Genomic DNA, 21,187 nt, shown 5'->3' with positions numbered 1-21,187 from the left:
TTCTGGGATCATGATGGTGGTGGGTCACCTTTTTTTTTTATTACTCTTGTTAGCAATATTTTATTACACACTTACAGCTAACTTTAACAAACAGGCATAATGATAACAACTATATCTGGAGCCCTGTTGAATTCTGAAATCGAGTTTAATCACCTGGTTTTATAGTCGATCCTAACCCTGGAAAAGCATCCTCCTGTAATGCAGGCACTGTAATGCTTCTGGTTCCATCCCATCGTGAGCCAAATGTGAGGTTAGGTTGGGTTATTATTTTTTTTTTTTAAGTCAGCAGTTATTTTACACACACACACACACACACACACACGCACACACACACACACACATACAAATCAAACGTGGCTTAAGGCACGAATGTTATGAAACTCTTACTAAGTAGTAAAAAAAAACAACAAAAAATAAATAACAAAAAACAAACAACAAAAAAAAAGCACCACGCATGGCAGACTCAAATCAAACACGATAGGTTTGTCCTAATGACATGCGCTTTTAATTTGCGGGTTTTTGTTTGTTGTTTTCTTTTTACTTCAATCAACTCCAGCCCTGTGACGTCACAGACTTTCCCTGCTGTGCTCGCGCTCTCTCCCTCTCCGCCTCTCGCTCTCTCTCTCTCTCTCTCTCTCTCTCTCGCTCGCGCTCCCTCCGCGTGAAACAAAGTGTGGTGTCCGCGAGAGCCCGTAGGAAGCGAAAAGAGAGAAACCGGAGAAAGGAGAGAATGGGGCGGCTGAATCCAAAACTACACCAGGAATAATAACTACACAGAGATAAAGACGACTGAAGACGGGGGGAAAACTCGGAGGAAGAAAACTTTTCAGAGGGGAAACTGTTACAGACTCTCGCACGGCCACGGTTTAAAACATGGATACACTTTTCCCTGTATTCCTGGGACTCTTCTTTCTCTTTTCGGGAGTTGATAACGTCTCCGGCCAAATACCGACAGGTAAGTGCCAATAGACGATAAAAAAGGACGCTTTAGGGTATTTTAATGTGGTGAAGGAAAAGTTGAGAACACTATTTCATTCTCGGCGTTTGCGCACGAATTCCTGACAGGTGTGTTTAGGTGGAGGAGAAAAGTTAGCCTCCGTGCTGAAAATGTGCCGTCGTGCCTGTTTTATCGCTTCCAGGCATTTTTTAAATGATGTCGGATGTGAGATGGACCTTTTTGTGGATTGAAGATGTTTTTTTGTCGCTCTTAAAATATGTAATGGCCCCTTCGATGTCTCTAAGTCTTATTTAGGCCAGTGTGAGACTGCGCTTGTTTAAATTCAATCTGTTTTCCCAGTAGGCTGAGCTTTACCTGTACAGATGAGTGAGGCTGACCCGGTGCACGGATCGTACCTTAAACATCTCAAACTAAGTTGCTGCATTTTTGTCTGCCTCTTTATGTCGCATCGGAGCACTTCTGACCGGAGAGTTTCTTCCGAAATCTAGAAAACATAGTCTGATTTAGGGACAAAACCCCCCACACAAATCATCTGCAAGTATCCTGGAATAGATGCAATGCACCGGGATACTGCTTATTAATACAACAGGGCTACTTTGGGCACAGCGGACAGTCTGAATGTGGGGAAACATCGTCCGTCGTTCAGTCTCCCAAGCAGCACACGAATGAAGAAAAAGTTAGTGCTCACGGAGGTTACAGTCTAACTATAATATCCATGTACTATGTCAGTGATGACTTACAGATATTATTTGTATTGCAGCGATCCTGCACTTTGTGCTGTTTCGATTTTGTTCTCTGTGTTACGGCATTCAAGGACGTCTATTCGGACCTTTAGTGCATGGACAGCAAGCTGTTATTAATTTGCCATCATCATGTACAGTCCGTGAACTTGTATTTTCTCGAGGACTGTTCCTCTTTCACGATCCCATGCTCGCTTTGGTTCGCTCTGTGCAGACCAAACGACCCTCTTCTGCTCCAACTTTATTCGCTCTCCACGCAATAAGAGCCAGTGGCTGGAAATAAAGCCTCTCCGCCGATCGCCTGTTGATAAAGGGAAATTGTTCTACATCGCGTCGTTTGACTTATAAATAAAGATGTAGAGGATCGGTTACTTTTTCCTCTTCGCTCAATGTGTGAAACGATGTGAAATTTCTTTTGATTTTATAGAAAGCTGCAAGACAGAAAGCCTGGAGTCTAAACTCTGAATAGTCAGTTTAATTACGTGCGTGGCCAGTTATTAGAAAATGAACTGGCCGTAACTTTACATTTTATAGGGATCCACGGTTAATTTCTTCAGATCGTCTACCGACCAAACTTTACACAGTAATCCGCATCGCAAAGTGAGCCTCAACAAGCCCTTTTTGTCGGTCTCGTCAGAAACACGTAGCGTATGCACTGTTCAGAAACGGCTGCAACAGCTCCACTCGGTGATCTACGGGACAATGCTTTTGCAAAAACGTCCCCGAAGCAAACTCAGGGAAGTTGTTCTGCAGCCGTGTTCTCAGAGCAGGAGTGATCGGAGCCGGAGAAAACAAACTCCTCATGTTTTCTGCAGCTCTCTGCAGCACTCCATACCTGTTCTCTGTTGGCGTGGCCGCTCGCTGCGCGTTTTATTTCCGCATTCAGCAGTTGTTCGCCTCTCAACTCCGACGGAGAAAGACTGAGACTCGCACAGCTGTTTGAAAGCTGACCTCCAACATCACACAAAAGCCACAAGGTTGTATTAGGGGACACATTACGGTCCAGTTCTATGCGGGAAATGATCAGACATAGTACAAAAACGTAATTTTCTGCTCCAGTATTCACATAGGCCTGTTAATGATTTGCATTGAAATTACACATTAATTCCAACTGCATCTGAGAACGTTTTTATTGCCCCCGTCTTTCACCCCTTCCCCACCCTGTCCACCATAGCTATCCCCCTCTTCCCCTCCCTTGAGGCCATTTGGTCCCTCAGGGTAACAAATGTGTGGAATTTCTTTGAGGCCTCTTTGGGAATTGAGTGCTGTTAATTTGCAAGTAAATACTAGTGACTGGATGCTGCTTTACCAAGCGCGGGACATGGGCTATCATTAGTGTGGAAAAAAGCTAGAAAAGAGAGCTTGTAGTTCCTTGCTTTGCAGTGCATGGAGTGCTCATTTATGAATAAAAGCTAGCAACAGTGAGAATAATTTTATTACAGCAGATGCAGGTAAAAGGACTGTTTTATTCCCATACACATACGCATGTTATAGACATCCATCTGTGAATGTCCATGCATTTTTGAAACACTTCAAATTCTTTAAATACTCTAAAAGGCACAATTTTAAATGTTTAATTTATCAGTCATAGCAAGACCTTGTGTCTTGTGCAATGTAGTTAATTCAACAGCTTTGCCTTTTAAAAAAAAAGTGACAGGACTGTAATCTGATAATTTCAATAAAATATCTAACTGGTGAGACTATCAGTAGGCAAATAATTAATGCAGCCAATATGAGCTGGCATGAAAAAAAATGGTAATTATTAGATCAAATGTCAATAATGTGGGAAGTGTGTGTTTGGGTGCTGCAACAGCATTGCACTCGGTCATTTACAAGGACAAGAAATATCAGTGACAGGCATTTAAAACTGTCCATCATGCATTAAGAAGTCATTTTGAGTCTGTGCTAAGATGTATTTTCTTTAAATTTGTGTAATTTCCATTTTATCTATTCCAGCTTTCCAATTAGAAAGTCAAACCATAATTTAAGGCATTTATATAAATCTGCCTCTTTCTTGCTGCCTCTTATCATGCTGTTTTGTACAGCTTTGTTTTGGCTAATCACTCACAAAGTCAGTAATAAATGTGAACGAGCGCGTGTCTTGCTGTCTTTACAAAGTCAGTAACTGAGTTTATGTAAATTTGACAACTTTCTAAATCTGTCTCCTCTCTGATCGAGTTGTGACACAGATTCCAGGCGTCTTTAATCTTAATGAAGTGAAATAATTGTTTTCCATCAGTTTCTCCAGAAGAATTAGAGGGCTGCCGCTGCCACTGAACACAACATCTGAGCTGGTTTAATTATAATTGTAAATTATTTTAGTATTTTGAACATTAGAACCAAGTTGGTTTAATTATAATTACTTTTCCGCTCCATTTAGAAGATGAAATAAAATTGTGTGTTTTAATAGAAAAAGGCGAGAGAAACAGAGTGATAGTGGGGGGAGGAGAGGAGGAGGGGGAAAAAAAACAAGAAACCATTGGTTTTTGGCCGTGGGCATCTCCTCCACTCAAGAGACTGTGAAACCGGCAGGGGGGGGGGAGTGTGTGTGTGATTCACTGTGTGTGTCTGTCATGTCTTGTGTAAGTGTGTATGGTGCAAATGTGTGTGTCAGCTCATGTGTTTTGCTGTCACTTAAAGAGAAAGAGGGAAGCCGATGCTTTCAAGCCCTCCGGAGTACAGTGGTACAAAGAGGAGCATCTGAAATGTTTGCCTCTCATTTAGATTCATGTGAAAATGCCTGCTCATTCTACTCATGCCATGTAAAATGGCACCAAATCAAAGGCAGTTTTATTTATTTTCTCGTTAAAAGTAATGCCTCAGTCTGCAGTCCTTCAGATCCATCTTAATGTCTTCTCCTCAAATCAAACATCCCTTTGCTCACAGCCAGTGTGTTTCTATGGATTTCAATTTAGTGATAGATTTATAAAATCCATCTCTTTTAAAGTACTGGCTCATTTCTTTAGCTGTTGGGGGATGAAGTCTGTAATATGTAATTAATCTGTTGAGAGAATTCATTAGCTAATCCCTCATTAGACTGCGTGCGTGTGCGTTTCAGAATGAATGAATTTGACGGTTTGTGTTGGAAAAATGGATTAGCGACACATAGTGGCAGTGCAACCTGCCTCTTGTTTAAACAGTAAGATGGGTGAGGAAGACTGAGAACTTGATTGACAGGTTGTGATTCAGGTTTCCACACAATATGGTTTTTTAAGTATGTACTGTAACAGGTTGGCATGCTAGAAACTATTATTCCTTTCTGGAAAAGTTGCACAAGTTTAAGGATTTTTTTTTTCTTCTAAATTCCGCGAAATGAAATATGAGCAAGTACATGTTTACTTCCGCTTTATGTGAACCCATTCAGTAGGATGTGACATGAGTGTTAAACTTACTGAGCCCCATTAACACTGACAAATCATGGCATTTAACTGCAGTTTTTGCCATCAAATGACTCCATTGTTAACGACTCCCTTTAGCTGCGTCTAACTGAATTGGTGCCTTCCAAATAAGATGGTATTGGATTGGAGTAAATAAGTCTCTTCTGATCTTTGCCACACCTAGAGAGAAACAAGAAGTGTCTGCCTGGACTTGAACCAGGGACAGAGCAGTGAAAAACAGCTAGGACACACCCATTCTTTTTATTCTTTATTTGTTGAGCATTGTGTTGGATTAGAAGCTTGTAACAGGGAGTGGAAGCAGGGCATGATGTTTTGTACTGAGAAGCAGAACTAAGTAATCCAACACCAAGGTGTGTTTAAAAAAAAAAAAAAAAAAGTTTTCCAGTAGCCTTTACTGCTCCTTCACTGTTTTGACAATGAAACCTTTACACGCAAGCTGATATGTAGTATACCACTTTTGCTTCAGAGCATATTGGTGCATCTACTCAAGCATTCTGTGTGCAATTTGAAAATTTACACAAAACATGTGGGTAGAAGTGCACCTAATGTTGTGGTCAGGATTAAACTTTAGATGCTGCTTCATGATGTGTGTAAATCATCAGTCAAGCAAGCAGGAAGTGAACCAAAAAAGTGATAAAGTTCCACTGGAAATGAAGACAGGCAACGCACCCAAAACAAATCCCAAATCCCTGCAACATCACATCCCTGATAAATGATGATACTAGTCCAGTATCATCAATCTCTGCTCTGCCCTGTTTGGCTCTGGTCACAGCTGTTGGTGCAAGAGGGCCTTGAAAATCACTGCTGCCCCACACACATACACACCCTTATACACATGGCTGGCTAATGACAGATTAAGTAATCAACACTCACAGCTGATTAATTACATTACAGTGTATGTACACACACACACACACACACACACACACACACAAACACACACACAGACACACACGTACGCACGCACACACACACACATACACACACACACACACTTTTCCCTCACGCTCACACAGACAGATGTGAGTAGCCTCAGTACCAGTTGTGTACTGTATCATGTGGTAATAATGATGTATACAATGGAAATGTGGCTGGTGTCTGCATGTGTGTGACGAAACTAGACATTGGGAAGTGGTGGCAGGTGTAGACAGTCTAGGGAAAAAGATTATTTTTGGGGTTATCATGAAGGTTACTGGAAGCAGAGGGTAGAGGTGAGATCGGACAAGTTTTGGATAAAGGTTAAAACTTGTGTGTGGAATTTCAGATTGTGTGCAGTACCTTTTCTTTTTCATGACTATTTGTTTGCCATTATATGATTCCTGTAAATGGGGGCTTGTAGCAGTCAAGGCATACTTCTGGATTTCTGCTGTTGTGTCTTTCTTCAGCTTCCTTAAAGTTTTCTTGCTCAAGCTTCTCATCTGGGAAGATTTCATACTTTTCTCTTTTTTATGTGATGGTCAATTAAACATCTTTAGGTTGGACAGGCAGAAAGGGCCTTGGTTAGACAAAGCCTGTAGGAAATGATGATTTTTCACTTTAACATTCTAACAAAAAAAGACAGACAAAATTAATGGTTTAAGTGAGAAAGTAGTTGTTAGAATAATCCAATATAATGACACAATGAATAACTATTAATTATAGCCCATTTATTTAAAGAGCATAGTCTTTTGTGGATCCATAGATAAATGCCTCTTTAAATATGAAATGCTTCTCTTTTATTCACAACCTATGCATGCTTTCTGATCTAATTCTGTCTTATTATTCTCTGCTTTGCTCCTATTGGACCCAGCTCACATGGGGCGCGCTGAGAAGGGTGAGTTACGATTGGCCAGCCGAGAGCTGCGCTTCATCTTTCATTGTTGTTAGTGTAGTGTTGTCACAATTATTCCATCGTCTTCACCTTAACTTGCGGTTCCTATTTGTTTGTACATATCTCTTGTGGTGACCTGTTAGTTTTGTCATCCATTGTCATCCCATCTTTTAGATTCTGTGTTCTCACTAACCATCCCCGTGCTCATTCATGATTATGGCACTTTTGGAATCACCCACATTGGCACACCAGTACAACTGGTGAAAATGTTTAGTAGAAGTGCAAACTGTTTTATTGTTGCATTAATTATTTAATTAAATGTCTGCATAGTTCCAGTGCTTAGTAAACCTTCAAATCATGTGTACAGCTATTTTTCGCCCTGAAAACAATTTCTACAGTGACAAACTTGAATTGAATTGATATAATATTTGAAGCACTTTAGTACTGGTTTGCTGTCGCCTGTCTTTGTGACTCTGCCAAACTGTCTGTCAGTTAATCTGTTTGCCATTTGCTGGTGTGTCTCCCTTCCTGTCTTTTTGTATTTGTGTAGTTAGACAGCTGTCGGGAGGTTTGAAGTTTCCAGGTGCTCTTTGTTTAGTTGAGCCTGGTCCTTAATAAAAGAGCTGTGACTAACTTTGTTCCTTCTCTTCTCTTCTCTTCTCTTCTCTTCTCTTCTCTTCTCTTCTCTTCTACGGGAGTTGTTTTTGTTGTGAAAGTGACAAGTTTGTAAAATCTACTGCAGACTGGTCACACTGCAGAGACAGACAGAGAAACCACAGTGTAACTTCAGTCTGGTGTCCCATCAGGTTTTTCTATGGCAAAATCAAAGAAGATACAACATTTCAGTTTTTATTTATATATATATATATAATTTATTATATTTTTATTTACATTACTTGCTTATTTTACAAAAGACATCCTGGGATGGGCAATCCTTTAAAAGTAAATTAGGGTTTGAAGTGCTATTTTCCAAGACACAAATCATTTAATAGAAAAATAATACTGACCTAATTAAAGCGCAGTGGGGCAGAAATACTGTCAATTCACATTAAGCCGGACAAGTTCTTGAAGATAGTTTTGGTTGGTTCTACATCTGCTCGTAGTAATTTCAGTAGAATTCACTCAACTCAGTCCCTGAGAGAGAATTTGTTGTAACTACTTTGAATTAACTGTGAATTTCTTTGGCAAGGCAGAAGCCGAGGCAAAGGTATGTTTTCAGTGCCATCTGTCTGTTTGTCTGTCAACAAAATTATGGAATCTCTGCCAGACTGAAGTTCATGAAACTTGGAGGAGAGGTGAGAAAGAGGAAGAACCCATTAAATTTTGGTATAGATCCAGATCCCTACTTGTAAAATTACAAGATAGGGCACTGGCCTTGGTGGAGGTCTCTCTCCTCCCCTTCTAGTCTAAGACTAATGAAGGTGTTGTGTTTTAAAGAAAACATTAGACATGTAAGGCAATCCTGATTATAACACAATATGCTTTGGATTTGTTTTAACTCAGGAACTTACATCTCACATGTGTATGAAACAAATTATGTGAGTCATCAGAAAGTCTTGCAGGCTAAGATGGGCTAACAAAACACTTTCAGCGGTGATCAAGGCTATTGATATACTTTATGCAACCGCATGTGCATGACAGTCCTCTAGAATGTGAATGGTGGACATTTTGTCATCAGATGCTGTATGCAAGAATCTGTGTGGACAGTCGAGCACCTTTAAGTTTGTTGTGATCACATGGTCTATTCCTGTGACTCCCATGCAACAAGGTCAGTAGTGCACATTTTTAGCAGTAGTGTATGGAATGCATCCTCCAAGATTACTGGAAAGTAGTATAATTAAAGCAAGTATGCTTCCATGATGTTCACACCTGCAGGGGAGCATAATCCTGGTTTAGAAAACCTCAATATAAACTCAATATTACGGCTACTAACAACCTGTAATGCAACACTAATAGATAATGGAACTGTTGTACTCTCCCCATTGAAAAAACTTGATATTGCTGTGAATGTGTGATTTATTTATAATAGCATTGGTTTTTCAGATTTTTTTTTCTGAAATTTCCTAAAACATTCAAATTTTTAAAAGCCAATTTTATGTTTTTGTCATCTTTTTCCTGGAAGTTAAATGTTTTATTCTAGTAGTATTATTAGTGGAGGAGGTCTCCAGGTTAAGCAAGGAGCACTGCAAAAAAATCACACAAATCTCTATAATTGATTTAGCTATTAGAATGAACTACACTCAAGAATACCGCAGTGTATAATATTAATACAGTTGGTATAAACCTACTGTTATAAATTAAAGTTGAAGAACTGATCCTGTCGTACGTCATCCTTGCGTTGGAAACTTCAACCTAAATGTACAGTTTTTATGTTGTCACTGTAACCGAGCTCTGCCATTGCCCTGCATGCTCAGCTAATCTCTGAGAATCCTGGTAGCTCATGGGTACAGTGAAACACGGTTCTGGCATTAGATCCTTCACTCTTCTTTTTCTAAACTTTTCCGACTTCTTATAATTTGCCTTTATTGTTAAGGCCTTATCCTAAAATAATCTTAATACAGAGAATTTCAATGTGTTAGGTATCTAATATGTGTCTTTTAGTGTCCTCACGTGGACTTTTTTTTGTCATCTTCAAGCTTTATAAAAGGGGCAAATTAAGTTAGGAGAGAGTCTTTAAAGTGAGAGATAATGTCAGAATTAGTTCAAAAGGGAGAGAAAAATATGTCTTTTAAAAAAAACTTTACTGTAGGCTGTGGTTTGTCTGTACTTCAAGTAAATGTGACAACCCAACTGGGTGTGTGCCTGTACATGCGTACATTAGCCTTTAGGTGGTTTGGACAGCCAAAGGGCTCTTGTGTGTGTGTAGCTATGGGCACTGGCTGAAGTGGTTTCCATTAGTCCAGTTAAGAAGACATCTGTCATGACGCCACAGTGCATGATCACACATGAACACACACACACATACACACACGCACACACACACACGCACACACACACAAAAGAAGCCATAAGCGATCCAGCTGCAGTATACCACAGAGATCATTCCTGAGCTCTGTGTGTTATCTCATGATAAAATCCCACAGAAAATTCTGCTACAGTCACTTTCACATATGCAGTCGGCTACTGTATGTATAGCCTGATATTAAACATTATTTTTACGGTCCTTGCATCGCTTTCCAATAATTCTCCTTTTCGCTTTAAGCTGATTTCAGATCAAAAGTGCAAGAAAGCTTTCGAGACACATAAACTCTCATGTGTGTGTATGTGTGTGTGCACGCTTATGTGCGTGTGTGGATCAGGGGCTTACAGATAGATGACCAGTCCATTAAGATTATCATCTCCATCCCGACCATGTATCTTCACATCACCACACTGCTGGTCCTCTGTCAGTGTGAGCAGAGATTTAAATCTTCTAGCAGATATTCCCAAGCTATCTTTTTCCTCCAAATGATGTTACACTATGTGTTTTTTCTCAGATCTGTCTGTCTGCCACCCTAATCTGTCGTTTAGTCTGTCTGCCTGCCTGCCAGCTTGTGTGTGTCTCTCCTTACTGCAGATGACTGCAGACACATGGTCAGCCTGACAGTGATCGCGAATACGCACCTACAGTCAATCACTCTAGTAGACAGGCTGTGTGGGAGTCTGAAGGCAGACATTTAAATGTTGAACATCTGTCTGTCTGTCAGTTTTCTGGCTGGTTCATCTCAGCCTTGATTTCTTAAACAGTGCCTGTGATAAGTCATATGTTATGTTTCAGTTGTGTTTCAGTTGTACATGTGACATGTGTAGCATAACACAGTTTACAGTACTGAAGGTAAAAACATTCTAAATATGTATCTAAATTTAACTGTCAGTTCCAGAACAAGACTTGTTTGTGTAAATAAAATATAATTAAACACTGATGATAAGTGGGTGATAAGTAGGTAATAATTTTGGATCACAAACTTTTGATATCTGCAATCATATTGCGTCATGCCCCTATCTCGTTTAACTTTTTGCTTCACTGGCAGGAACAAACATGACAACACCTTTGCTTAACCAGTGAATTAATATCAAATGAAACTGCAGCAGATTAAAACACTGGCTAGTTGCCCAAACCATTACCAGGCCACAATAACTAGCGACACCTCCTCAAAAGTTTGTGTTTGTTGATTTATTTATTTTTTTGTAAATTGAGTATCTTTGATTTTATAGTGATGGTCACACTCGGCAAGCAGTTAAGTCAAGTCAAGTCATTTGGTTATCTCCCAAAATGTGTCTTTTTAGTACACAAGTCCTCTTTTCTGTTACTGTCACTTCAATGGAAATCAGCTTTGAACAGCCGACTGCTGAGGCCCCATATTATCTTCAGCTAAATTCTCAAATGGATTTCCATGCAGAACAAGGACTGTACGTTTGAAACCCTGCTCTTCCATTGGAGTCACACTTAAAAGCAACTTTTCATGGCTGTTATGAGCAGGAGGAATGATTATAGCAACCAAAACCAGTGTACACTTGGGCATGTTAATATTATATAATGGTGGACTTGTTAAATGTGAACTTATCCATAGAAACCTCATTTACCTGTGTTCTTTCCTGAATGAGAGCTTGAATGGGACATTACAACTGAAATGCATACTTTTTAGGGATTAAAAAGAGGTCACGAATGACTAGAAACGTTGTGTTTATGGCCTACGTCAAAATTAAGCTATGCAGTACCACCAAGAGCTATCACTGGGCTGTGTCCGGATTTTAAACTTCATGCCATCAAACAGCCAACCTTTAAGATTTATATCTATGCATTCATTAACCTAAACAATAATTTTTCATGTGTTCCATAGATTGTTGGGTTAGAACACCCGCAGAGACCGTAACTCCCACAGTGAGCACAAGTGAGCAGTCCTTATTAGTGCTTGTGGGAAACCCTGATCGTGACTTCTTATGCTCTGAATAAAGAACTACGTAGTAGTTGGAACGCTTCAAAGAGTACGCCCTCTCCACTGGAAGTGATAATAAAGACAGGGCAGTGAAACTTTCAATGGAAAAACCGCTGTAAAGTAACATGTGAACCAAGAAGGATGCCACAATAGGACATGCAAGGTTTCCATTGGGAGGAAGCCCCGAGATTCTTAGTGTAAAGTTATTTGATTTTTTAAAGCTTATATCCACTACATACATACACACACAGTCCCTGCAATGTTGATACTATGCAGACTCCACTGTGTCTGGTAGAGTTGAGCAAAGTCAGTTTGTTTAGCCAAACAAACTCTCTTCTCTTCTCTTCTCTTCTCTTCTCTTCTCTTCTCTTCTCTTCTCTTCTCTTCTCTTCTCTTCTCTTCCTAGCAGTTAGTTTACCTCATTCCCATCTTCTAGTTCTCCCTCCCTTGGAATTTATGGCCCACTAACTTCAACAGAGTAACACAACATTAATCAGACCCTTCCCCCTTCCCATGTACTCCCCTTTCCTTGCTCTCTCTCCTGTCCTCATCCTCCTACTCCTACTCCCCCATCTCTAATACCCCTTCCCTCCCTCCCTCCCTCCCTCTCTCCCTCCCTCCCTTCTCCCCTCCTTAGTTTCTCCAGTTTCTATGTTTCCCCCACAACAAGAGCAAATCCAGACTGAACAGTGTTGTATTACAGGAATAAAATGTGTGAATTCTATTTAAGGTGGAAATTGCCATTGTAGATTAGTGTAGAATTATACTCAGGACAATGCACAGACAATACTGGAGCAATAGAAACATAAAGACAACAAGGTGCTTTTCGAATAAGTTAAAAGTGAGTTTGACTCAAAAGCATTGCCACATGTTAGGGCTTGACAATAAACCTCATTGACTGAATGACAGATATTATGAATAAATCTGTGTGGACCCCTGTTTAAGCATCCACATATAGCCCAGAATATGTATCGCTATGCCAGCAGTGCAAATGCTCAGTGTGCATGTGAGGAATACTTAGATGCTGATCTACTGCATACGTATGAAACAGTGTCCTCTGAGTGGACCCAGGATGAGCAAAAACTCACATTTGAGAAGTTGAAACTAGAAAATATTAGATTTTTTTTTGCTTGACAAATAATTGAAATATGCAAATCTTTATCAAAAATAATTAATTTTCTGTCAACAGGTGCATAAATCAGTGAATAGAAGAAAAATATTGTTACATTTAGCTCAAGGTAAATCATTTGTCTTTATATTTACCGGTCATTTAAGATTATTTGTTGAATGTAAAAAGAATTTTAAAATTTTTCTTTCTGTCTAATATTTATAGAGAGAGACTATTGGATTTTTAACAACAGTCAAATCAACACACAGACAAAAATATATTACTCAATTGCAGCGACCAGAAATCGTAATGTGCCTCAACCATTTCCTGCGAATGTCGGTTAATGTAGCTCCCAAGGCAAACAATGATGCATCTGTATGTTTTATCTGATTGCTCAAAAACTAAAGTACAAATTGTTCTCTAGAGTTTAGTGCTGGCACAAAGCAACCTCATCCCTTTGTCTCTCCCTCAGTCCTCACTGTCCCAGTTCAAGGTCTCTCTCTCATTCTTTTTCTCATTCTTGCTTTCTCTCTCACCCGCTCTCTGATATGCTTTTGTTAGTGTTTTCTTTTCGCTCTGTTTTCAGTTAAGCCAAATTTACTCTGACTCAAGCGCACACACATACACACAACTAAATATAAGTCTTTGTAGAAGAAACTGTCTCTTTGTATTAAGTGGCTAGGTTAACTGTCACTATGTCTGTGTTGGGCCAAAGGTAAATAAAGTGTCTGTGTGTGAAATTTGTGTGTGTCCACTGTGTGAGTGTGTGTGTGAGCCAAGTGAGCTGTCTTGTTGGAGTAATGGTTAGCAGATACAGTGCTACCTCCCCATGACATAAACTGTCTCTTACACTCAATCTCAGGGACAAAGACACACACACATATACATACACACAATACTACCTTAACACAGAATGTTTCTCTGTGTGGTAGGGATAGTTCCTCCCTAAAAAGTAAGCTACATGAAGTTAAGTACAGGTTTGAAACAGAACTACAGCTGTCTCTGTGTTCTGACGTCTGAATGGGGCAAAATGTGCTGATGTTTGGGGTTATATGGGTTCTTTAGATGAAAAACTCCAATGACAGTTGGTTTGATTTCTAGGCAAAAATGTGTCTAATTTACTTAATAGTCTCTACCTACCAAGTCTGATAAATATGAAAGTTATGTCTGTCCATGTGAAATGTCAAGTCACCAAGATTACTAGCCACTGTGATGCTATCTAGAAATACCTCATTAAGTTGAGTACTTTTTATATTCATAGACAGACATAGAGATTAAAATTAAAATGTTTAATGTAAAAAATGGTGTTTATTTTATTGGCTTTAGGATGCTTGTGTTGCTTGTCCTTTGCAACTTTGAGCAGACATGGATTATTGACCAACGCAAACAATGATCTATTGTGTTTAAAAATGGAGAAGGCACTAGTCCAGTGATGTGGCATCACCCTGTTTAACAGAATATACCTTGTTTCAAACTGCAGCATCAGTCCCACACACTTTTTGAAAGATTACTTTGGAAACGTGTGGATCATACATTTTTGGAATATGACATTACATCACTTTTGGACTACAGTGCTGAGTAGTTTAATTGGATGGGAGGCTAATGTAAAAACATAGTGACATTCTTTCAATGTTTGGCTGGCTGAACTGAATATAAATATAAAAATAAACAGATGACGTTCACTTATTTGCTCACAAACATTTTGATCTTGAAAAATGAATGTGGGCAGCATCTAGTCTAACTCATAAACAGCATCTCCATGTGTATGTGACTACACAGTAACTACCACGGTGAACTTGTTGCTGTAAATGTCCCCAGAAGAGTCACAGCTGTGAAGCCTACAAAATTGTACAAAACTGAATAAATAAAAGGTAAAGTCAAGCCATGAGCTCACTCTGCCTCATCTTCTAAGGTTTGCTCTCTATCACACCTCCCCCTAAACACACACAAGGCACACAGACAAACACTCCAGAGGCTCACATACCTCTGGACTGAGCAAGAGAACAACTCAGCCACATGTGGTTTCGGTTAGCCACATTTTCCCCTCACACTGGCCTCAAACAAACCGCTTCTGCTTTACCATGGTCAAGTACATGTGTATGTCTCCTATTCAGTGTATGACACTGTGTGTTTGCTTGTAAATCTGCCCGTCTGTACATGTGTCTGTGTTTGGGGTCTGTGTGTGTCCCAGCCTGAGGCAGAGTCGTGTAGAACAGTGAATCAAGGTTAGTGGTCCAGAGAGAGCAAGAGAGACTAAAAGAGGGGATGAGGGACTTTAATTGAGGCAGCAGAAGTAGGAGAGAGAGAGGCCGAAGGAGGACAAGGAGAGTGACTGCAGGTTTTAGTGCATTCATTTCTTGCTCTGTATATGCACTAAACATTAATATTCCTTCAGAAACAGTGTTCACGCCAAGCAGTTAATGTCAAAGCTTATCAATGTGTGGACTTATTAAAACAGGTCATAGCAGGGATTTTATGTCATGTAGGCTTATAGCAAAATAATCTGCTATTAGAGGATCTATCTTCTGTTGCTAATAATAGGCTATAGTCTATAATATTTGCCTTGTTGAGCATTGTCGTCTCATTTTGTCTCATATTCATCTAAGTAAATTCGGTTGTACTTGTATGACACAGCTACAAGTGGTGGTGGGGAAAATAGATATAGGTTTAGACGCCAATGCCCTTTTACTAGTTTTCTTTTTGTATTTTAACCAAATGCGTTTTACACAATGTTATCAAACTTTACTCAGCAAAAAAAAGAAAAAGAAAAATAGTTGACATTTACGTGATTCTTCCTACATGATAGATGCCATTTTGCATTACACTTGTGTTTGTAAGCTACAATTAGGCTATTATGCCTGTACATTGTGACCCATGCATTACATATTGTTGTGCAACAATGTGTAGAACTTTTGCATCACAAAAAGATGTGTGTTAAGTAAGATTGTTGGGTTGAGTTTTGGAAAATGTGTATGCAATTTTTCACAAGACATTACAATATTTCTATTTGTCGATATAAGTTTGAGTCCAAACATTGTATAGCTTTAATAGAGGATCATGAAGAAGGGAATCAGAGAATGAATATGGAAAACAGTGTCCCCAACTTTGCCAATTTGAAAACTATAGTTTGGTCTATCATTAATGATTGTGGGGAGATTTTTACTGAGAGAGGGCTCTTCAACAAGTGGAGTATACCACGCAATACGGAAGTTTTCCTAGGATTCCTGAGAACATGAGTCACATTAATTATATTGCTGGTTTTGAGAGATAAATCCACAGCCAAATGTTGCTTGCAACCAACGCATCTTAGAACAGTGACAAATCTCCCTACATGTGAGAACAAATTAGAAAGCTAAACTCTTTCTAAATGAACAAGGAGTATCAGCAGGCTAAGTTTTTACTTTTGTTTCTCTGGTTGTTATGACAAGCTCACTCTGTTCCAATTTACAAAGTGATTTGTAAGTCATATTTCTTTGCAGCAGTAATATCAATTAGGTATGTTAGTACAATACAATGAAGGGCAGAACACGTGTATGCGTAACATGTCTTGGAACTATGATGCCATTTTTCTTAAGCCAATTTAGAAAGTGTCTTGGTTGTCACAAAATCTTTTTTGGGGGATATTATCCCTGTTTTATTTGTAGACCTGAAAATTCCTTTGCTAGCGTGTGTGTTTGGCTACAATATAAGTGTAACTGATCAAATATTTTGATTTTAATGAATTTATTTTAAGATCTAACTGTGAACTGTGACAGTTCATTTCTAGTCGCTATGTACTGAATCAAATCACCTTAAAATCATGAAACCTATGAATGAAAATTGAATCCCTTGATGAGGTCTCTGCTGAATCCCACAGTTATCAACCAGGAGTGCATTTCTACCAGTCTGTTTTCATGGCTGTTAGCTTAGCAGAATTGCATTTTTTAAAAACCCTTTTACAGTTTGTTGAGATTTTAAGTGACAGGTGCCTAAAAGATGGCATTGCTTGCAAATATCCACAGACATATTTTTGATTTAATGTATAAGATAAAGAAAGGTATGTAAGTGTTACTGTCACCATTGTTTATTCTTATAGGTTAGCTTTTTCTATCAATATAAAGCAAAGATGATAGGAAGGAATATTTTTTCTATGCTGAATAACTCAAATCAAAATTTTAAAAAGGAGATAAGAAAGAGCTTGTTGACATGATGGCTTTTTAGATAAGAAGCTATTAAGATGTAAGTTAGAGGCCCTAACCTGAGTGACACAGACTTAGACTATCATCCTTCACAAAATGGAGCAGAATGAAATTGGAGTAAATGATACAGAAGAAAAGTGAGCAGAGAAAAGTGCGTGGGAGAAGGAGCAAGAGCTGTTTGAAGTATGATAAGGAACTGCACAAGAACAGAGGAGGCTAGAGCAGACTGACATAACAAACAATTGCAGCTGCACTGTTTCATTCCTGACCTCCTCCAAATCTACTGATAACAGAGTAGAGAGACAGAGAGGGAGTGAAAGTTATGTTGGTTTGATAGGATGCAGAGCTTGATTTTCTTTTTCTGGTGTTGTTCTGTAAGGACAGTTATTTTTTCCCCCTTGTTATAAATCTGTGACCTGTTTTGAGTTTAATACTCAAACATACCAATTTCTACCTGGAAAAGGGACCAGAGTGCACTGACTTGCTTTCTCATTTGTGGTTATAGCGAGGTTACTCTTTGACCAACACAAAGTGGACAAATAGAAGTTGTTAGCCATTTTCTCACAGATGGAGGCAGAGACTTGAGAATTGGACTTTGTTCCTTGTTCTTGTGTGTGTGTGTGTGTGTGTGTGTGTGTGTGTATATTTAGTATGTTTACATTGCTTACTGACTGGAATTCTGTGGTGAGATAGGTAGGTTTCTTGCCTGAAATCAGCCTGTTTGTCTTTCAGGGGACTGTTTCCGTTTCACATTCTTATGTTTTTTGCAGGGGCTGTTTCGATTTGTAGTAGATGGCTGTGTTCAGTTTATGTAGGTTGTGTCTCTGCTCGAGAGACGTGTTTGTCCATTAGAGCAAAGTGTTAAAGTTAATCTGACTTTAAAGAGATGTTAGAGTGCTCCAGATAACATTAGCCACAGGCTAAGAGGCACAGCAAACCTCTTAGTAATAGCGTTGGCCTACCAACATCAGCAAGGTAGGTTCCAGCAGCACCACTTGTTTACACCTACAAATTTGTGTCTTTTTTTGTGTAACATTCACAATGCTTGCGGAAGAGTGCGGTGTTTGTTAAACCTTCAGCGACATGTACTAGCTCACCTTTCAAACACAGCGCCACTAATTTAAAGGAGCTGCTTTACTCTGCAGATGTGCTCTCTGTCTCTCTGTGTGAACAATGCTATTAGAGCTGTGGGTTGGACATTGTGTGAGATCATAGAGTATCAGAGAGCACAAGGGGTGCATTTAAATTATTTTGTGATAATTGGCTAATAAAAATATTTATACCAGTAAACTAAAAATCCTGAGCATTGGATTCAATCATCGGTCGATTCTTACTTTATTTGTAACCACTTTATTTAGGCAATAATTTTAGTGTTAACACAGCAGTGCAAAAAACCAAAGCCAAAACCACATACATATGAATGAATGTTGTCAAAATTAAAAATAAGTAAAGATAAGGGAATGATACCACCTTAATAGTCTTTAAATAAAAAGAAAGCAAGTAAAATCAACTTTGATGTAAACCCACATCATTAAGAACATCAATTTAGTGCAATAAATAACGAAACTTACGAGAAGCTCCTAAACTTTGTCAGTAGAATGTTTAAAAAATGTGTGCAATGTAAAACTTATTTGTCAACAGTGGGTGTCTGAAGGCGCATGGAGGGTGACCGGGGCAAAGCCACCACACTGCACTAAAGTCTGGGTTCCAAGTGGCTGGTCAGGATTGGATGTCAGACGGAAACCATGCACTGGTGTTCTCTTGCACCTCAATATCAAGTCAGCCTTCAAAGCTGGCTATGAGGAATGCATCTCTTAGGTGGAGGTGGTGGAGGACTGGTTTGCATGTGATGCCTTTAAGTGGAACTGTCAAACATTCTATCGAGCAGTTTTCCTATGGTTCAAATGTCTATGTGCAGTACATATAGCTATCAGTTTATTGCCCAGCCCAGTCCTGCAATATCAAAAAAACAACCCACCGAGACACAGAATGTGTTTAGATGTGTCATAAGTCATCATGAATAAGAAATCAGTACGTCCCCTACCTCATTTTCAGTACATCTCCTGTCTTTTGCCTCCTCCTGTATACCATTTCTTTTGGTCTATGTTCTGTTGCCCATTATGCTGATCAGTCACCTTCCATTGACATGCTCGAGTCACACCTCATTACTGACTGTACAAACACACACAGTTTTCAGTCAATGAACCTGCATCATTGCCTAATGTGGTGAGGGCGGATGTGGACACTAAGTAGTATTAGTGCATGTAAGAGAGAGAACAACTGGATGAAACAGAATTTTAATACTGTTTAGCTGTATATAATAGTTACACCCCCATCAAAAATGTAACATTTACCATATAAGTTAACATAACAAATCTCTATTGTTTTATTTCCTACTAGTTCATAGAACTATAGTTCGATCCAGTAACTCCTATTTGTCATTGCTTTGGCACACTCAGTAGTGCAACTGGCACTACTGAGTGTGCACAGAGCTTTGAAGTCCAGTCTTAAGTACTAATTTCTACATGTTGTAATGCATGGACAGAACAACATATTGCTCTTGTAGCTGTTGGACCTTACATCAGAATGGGGAAAAAAAAAGGCTAAAAGGGCCGATTATGTGGCCGACCCTGTAAACATGTGTGTAACCATGTACCTGTCCTGAGTTCCTGCAGTTGGAAGCTGCCTATTGAGTTATTTTACTTTGCATCCTTTGTGTATAATACTTGGTAAAAGTTGCTTCTGTAAGAAAGATTTTTACTTTTGGACTTTTATAAGTAAGAGTTATATTTTTTTTTACTATACTGACTTGAATGAAAAACGATGAAACAAAACCAGTGCATTTCGTGCATCAGTTAGTCTCTGTCAGGATCTAAGTTTTGTTTGCATGCAAGACTATTGGTTGGTAAATTGTGAGAAGCAACACACTGCATGTGCATGTGTGTATTTATGATAGGTAGTTCATTTTACAAATGTGTTTGTCCATTCATATATGTTTCCACACGAACACACTGACCACAGGCATGACAGGCAGGTCTTAATTAGTTGCCACAGCCACTGGTGATTCATCCTGACAGTAACTGTAGTGATGACAGAATCCCCTGCCTCGGAGCAGAGGCATGCTGGGACTGACACAGGGTCCAGTCATCGTGCAGTGTGTTTATGAATTGTGTGTGTGTGTCAGTTATTATATTGTTATTCAGTCACTGAATTTGTCTATGAGGAAATTATTGACTAATATGAAAAAAAAAACATTCTCACACTTTTTGTGATGTACACATAGTGAAGCCAGTAAATAACTTCTGATCTGTGGGTGGAAAGAGTGCTTTATTCACCCTCCCTTTCTCCCACCACCAGCCTTTGTTTCTGTTTTTCATCCCAGGAGGTAGCAGGAAGCCAAACTGAGTGAATTTTGTAAAATGTGTAGACACCATGTCACAGCTCCACAGAGAGATGGTCAGCTGTACAGAAAGTGATTTATGTGTTTTTAAGCAGTAGTTATAACACATGCTGTTCCCCTCTCACCAAAATCAATAGGAAGAGGCAGCAAAGTGAGCAAAATTTTAGCACTACTTTAGTGCTACAATTACTGCATTCATTATGCATTCAGTGATTTCAATTGGCCTAAATGACAGGCGAGAGACAAACAGAAGAGGAGAGGCAATTGCTGCACTCTGACAGAGGACCTCCCTCATCTGATTATGTGTGTTGTGTGCTTGTCTGTCTGTGTGTGTGTGCTGCAGAGGCTGTTTGGTTTGTTGTTAGTGAACTCAGAGATGAATCTTAATGGCCATCAGTTAACCTTTCACCTCAGCACAGAGAGAGAGAGAGAAGCAAACACACACACACAAGAGCTAGTTTCCTGCATGAAGAATGGAGTGGTAAGTGGAGTGCTGAGGATATTAAGTGAATTGTATTTGTGTGTTTGTGCGTCTGTGTGTGAGAGTAAGAAAGTGTCTGTGTCTGCATGTGTGTGTGTTGGGTGTGTGTGTGTGTGTATGTGTTGAGAGGGGAAGGCGGATCAGGGTCAATAGACACAATTTGTCTCTAAGAGCTTTGTTTGTGGAATCCACTTCTGG

General features: G+C 39.3%; 1 protein-coding gene across 4 annotated transcripts in view; it reads left to right on the top strand.

Annotated features, from left to right (window-relative positions):
- The first annotated feature begins 642 nt into the window (after positions 1-642).
- The window catches only part of ptprk (protein tyrosine phosphatase receptor type K), a 118,256-nt gene continuing 97,711 nt past the window's right edge, over positions 643-21,187 (top strand). For all 4 annotated transcript variants that reach the window (XM_008284533.1, XM_008284525.1, XM_008284516.1 and 1 more), the window contains exon 1: positions 643-955. In XM_008284533.1, the coding sequence (XP_008282755.1) occupies positions 874-955 (82 nt within the window). In that variant the 5' untranslated portion in view covers positions 643-873. The remainder of the gene's footprint in view (positions 956-21,187) is intronic.

This window comes from Stegastes partitus, unplaced genomic scaffold (assembly GCF_000690725.1).
Source record: "Stegastes partitus isolate 25-593 unplaced genomic scaffold, Stegastes_partitus-1.0.2 Scaffold9, whole genome shotgun sequence".
NCBI lineage: Eukaryota > Metazoa > Chordata > Actinopteri > Pomacentridae > Stegastes > Stegastes partitus.
This window is presented reverse-complemented; position numbering and strand designations above follow the sequence as displayed.